The sequence below is a fragment of the Piliocolobus tephrosceles genome, unplaced genomic scaffold, assembly GCF_002776525.5.
Source record: "Piliocolobus tephrosceles isolate RC106 unplaced genomic scaffold, ASM277652v3 unscaffolded_3387, whole genome shotgun sequence".
NCBI classification, from domain to species: domain Eukaryota; kingdom Metazoa; phylum Chordata; class Mammalia; order Primates; family Cercopithecidae; genus Piliocolobus; species Piliocolobus tephrosceles.
In genome coordinates, this window is record NW_022317498.1 from 1 (window position 1) to 3611 (window position 3611).

The 3611-nt window shown below is 46.0% G+C and overlaps 1 protein-coding gene across 1 annotated transcript; it reads right to left on the reverse strand.

The window, feature by feature from the left end:
- Positions 1-100: 100 nt before the first annotated feature.
- LOC111531983 (phosphorylase b kinase regulatory subunit alpha, liver isoform-like) lies at positions 101-3542 on the reverse strand. The gene is made up of 3 exons (XM_023199257.1): positions 3440-3542; positions 1384-1517; positions 101-636 (listed from the first exon to the last, which is right to left on the reverse strand). The coding sequence occupies exons 1-3, from the start codon at positions 3518-3520 to the stop codon at positions 369-371; spliced, it is 483 nt and encodes a 160-aa protein (XP_023055025.1). The 5' UTR covers positions 3521-3542; the 3' UTR covers positions 101-368.
- Positions 3543-3611: the final 69 nt, after the last annotated feature.

Here is a 3611-nt window from a genome sequence, read left to right on the forward strand (position 1 = left end):
GTCTTCGATCTCCTGACCTCGTGATCCGCCCGTCTCGGCCTCCCAAAGTGCTGGGATTACAGGCTTGAGCCACCGTGCCCGGCCAGGTTTTTGTATTTTTTAGTAGAGACGGGGTTTCACTGGGTTAGCCAGGATGGTCTCGATCTCCTGACCTTGTGATCAGCCCGTCTCGGCCTCCCAAAGTGCTGGGATTATAGGCTTGAGCCACCGCGCCCGGCCGCTACACAGAGCACTTTCATTTGATTTCCTGGTGAGCCTTTTTCCGTCGCTAAGAAAGAACAAAACCAATCCACTTGCATTTTCTTCCCTCTGCTCGCCTTCCCGGAGCAGCGGGCAGGCAGGAGAGAAGGGCCCACTCCACTTGTGGGTTAAAGAATGGGACTCCTTTGCAAGTAAGAGGTATAACTGGGAGACTGGAAGTGGAAGAAGGGGACACAAGCTAGTGAGCACACATGTGCAGCCGGCACAGTCACACTGACCTCAGCCAGGACCTCCACTTTCTTCCTAAGCAGGCCTGAGATGTAGCGAATCAGACCCCACTCCTGGTTCAAGCCGGCTTTCCCATAGAGCTCGCTGAGAAGGTTTTGAACGGTGACCCTGTGCTGTCCAGAGAGATTTGTGTCCCAGCTGGGACCCCTGCCAAGAGGTAGAAAAACCCAGAAATATGGTCCAGAATGTTTAAAGACTGGGAAAGGAATAGATCACTGTGCATTTTGCAAAGCGCTTGGGCTCTCCCAGTGCCTGTGAGTCTCACTTGAGAGGGTTACGTCCCACCAAAGGTCCCCTATATCCTTTGAAACAGAAGCCTAACATCAGGACGTGGTGGTCTCCTGGCCTCACATAACCTTCTCATCCTGGGAGACCAGCATCAGTATGCAGAGAAGGGGATGGAAGTCTCATTCCTGGTGATCCTGGGTAACTGAGGTGAATATAATCATGACCTGGGCTGGCTAGAAGGCCAAGAATACTAGGGAAAAAATTAAGGAGAACTGAGAAAGCTTAGCCTAGTAAAGACCATAAACTTACTGCTACGACTTGAATGTCTGTTTTCCCCCTATTCCTATGTTGAAATCTTAACCCCCACAATGATGACATTAGGAGGTGGGGACTTTGGGAGGTCCTCAGGTCATGGGGCAGAGCCCTCCTGAAGGAGGTGAGTGCCCTTATAAAAACGACGCCAGAGAGCTCACTCCCCCCTTCCACCATGTGAGGATGCAATGAGAAGACGCCATCTATGAAAAAGCAGGCCTTCCCAGACATCAAATCGGCCTCGAGTTTGAATTTCCCAGCCTCCGGAACTGTGAGAAATACATTTCTGCTGTTCCTAAGCTAACCTGTTCGTGGTATTTTGTTATAACTGCCTGAAAGGACTAAGACACTTACTTTATGACATAAAGAATGTACAGAATGTCTGCTTGGTCCTGTAGGTTCGAACAATCTTTTAGCTGCTCAACCAGCTTCTCACAGTCCACGTCACCATGGTCATCTCTGGGCCACTGGAAGTCACTTTCAGGAACCTGGTCATACAAGAGCCCCAAAGCAGGGAGATGGGCTAGGCATGGAACTTTCGGAAGATCAAGAAATGAAACACCATCCTGGTCTTGGAACTCTATTGCTGTGCTGTGCTCCAGTTTTCAATGACCTTTTTATTTATAGGCTTTTACTATTTTTGATCAGTGAATCACTGTGCTGGTCAACATTTGCAAAAGACTGGACTGAATAGGTTAAAATATATGTGAGTTTTATTTATGGAAGGTTCACAGACAAGCAGAACTAACCTCTGGTGTTAGGAATCATGACAGCAGTTATCTCTGGACCAGAAAAGGAGAAAGAGATGGGAGGGGGGCACAGAAGGTGGTCACTGATCCAGGTATACTGGCTCGGTGATCATTCATTGAGCTGAAGGTGTGAAGGATGTGCTATCTCCAAATATGCCAGATTGGTATATTGCCTGTTTTGAGTTGAAAACATTGGAAAAATTGTAATTTCAGAAAGGGGTAGCTGACTTGTCTCTTTCTGCAGGCAGCAAGCCATAAAGACGCCTCTGGGAGGGGTACACTCCTAGGGCGCGAAAAGAGCCCATATCATCAGAGCCCAGGAACTGGAGGCAGCAATGGACCTGTAGAAATACACTTACCCAAGGAACCCTTATCTTCCACTAGTTTTACACGCCCCCTATATATCTCCCAGTAACGGCCTCTAGCCAGATTTTCCTTGTCCTGTCCTAGCTTCTCAAATGTATCACTCTTTGTTTAAAAAGTAGGAAAGCATCTTGCTTTGACCGCTTCTTCAGACTTCACTCTCTTGTGAAGATCCCCATGTACCCAGAAAGCTAATCACCTTTGTATGCTTTTTCTTTTTAATCTGCCTGGTGTCAAGAGGCTTCTAGACGGAGCCGAAAAGCCCTCACAAGAGCTAAGGAGGGGTTGGAGGTGACCTCTCGCTCCTCTATTCCTGCTTTCTGCACCATGCTGCATATATGGTATAGTTATTTGGAAGCAAAACAAACACAAAATGGATGTTTTAAACAACCTAAAATTGAAATCAGGGTAAAATCTTCTCCAACAGGGCTGAGTCTATTTGTGTGGGGTAGAATCAGGGAAGAGTCCTGGATAAAATAACAAATTGTGGGAATTAATGGAACAGCCTGAGATTTTATTCTCCTGAGGAATCTTATTTTAAAAATTTTTTTATGTCCATCTTTTCCCTACAGTATCCTAAGGAATCTTTCACTGTTTTTTCTTACATTAAGAGCATTAGGAGCCAGACACAGTGGCTTGCGCCTGTAATCCCAGCACTTTGGGAGGCTAAGGTGAGAGGATCGCTTGAGCCCAGGAATTCCAAACCAGTCTGGGCAACATGGTAAAACCCTGGCTCTACAAAAAATACAAAAATTACCCGGGCATGGTGGCGCATGCTGGTAGTCCCCACTATTTGGGAGGCTGAGGTGGGAGGATCGCCTGAGCCTGGAGGTTGAGGCTGCAGTGAGCTATGATCACACCACTGCACTCCAGCCTGGGTGACAGAGCAAGACCCTGTCTAAGAAAAATTTAAAAAGGCCATTAGGAACAGAGTCCTGCTCCCTGTTCCACAAGTAGTCCCACCTTGGCCGGCTAAACAGTGAGGCGGGGCTAGGTAGTGAGCTATTTCCTCTAGTGGCTACATAGACTCTGATGAGTAGGTAGCAAGGTATAGCCTTTTTTTCTACAGGCAAAATACAAAGGTTTGTTTCACATTCAGTGTACATATTGATACAAGTCAGATTCCAGACAATGAAGTGATTGGGTTCGCATCCAAGCCCAAAGCTTCTAAACCAAAAGGTCCCGGATATCGAGAAATATGCTGTTTCTTTTGAGTTTAGCCATTTGAAAGAGTTTGGGGACTAATCCTGCATTGTAGAACACCATACTTTTAAAAAAAGCTGTTCCATATACTTTACCTTTTCTACGAGTGGCTGAGGAGAATCAACAAGATTCAGTGATTTACGGTGGGCACTTAGAACTTTAGTCGGCAAAGTCATGGGAACAACTAGAAAACAAAAGAATAAAGACAGTTATTCTGAGGAGGAAAACAAAAAAAAATTCCTTTTTTTTTTTTTTTTTTTTTTTTTA

Coding starts and splice junctions, on each gene's coding strand:
- LOC111531983 (XM_023199257.1), bottom strand. CDS start 3,520: ATGACTTTGCCGACTAAAGTTCTAAGTGCCCACCGTAAATCACTGAAT. Junction 1,518..3,439: donor CTCAGCCACTCGTAGAAAAG/GTAAAGTATATG, acceptor TTGTATGACCAG/GTTCCTGAAAGTGACTTCCA. Junction 637..1,383: donor TACATTCTTTATGTCATAAA/GTAAGTGTCTTA, acceptor ACCTCTTGGCAG/GGGTCCCAGCTGGGACACAA.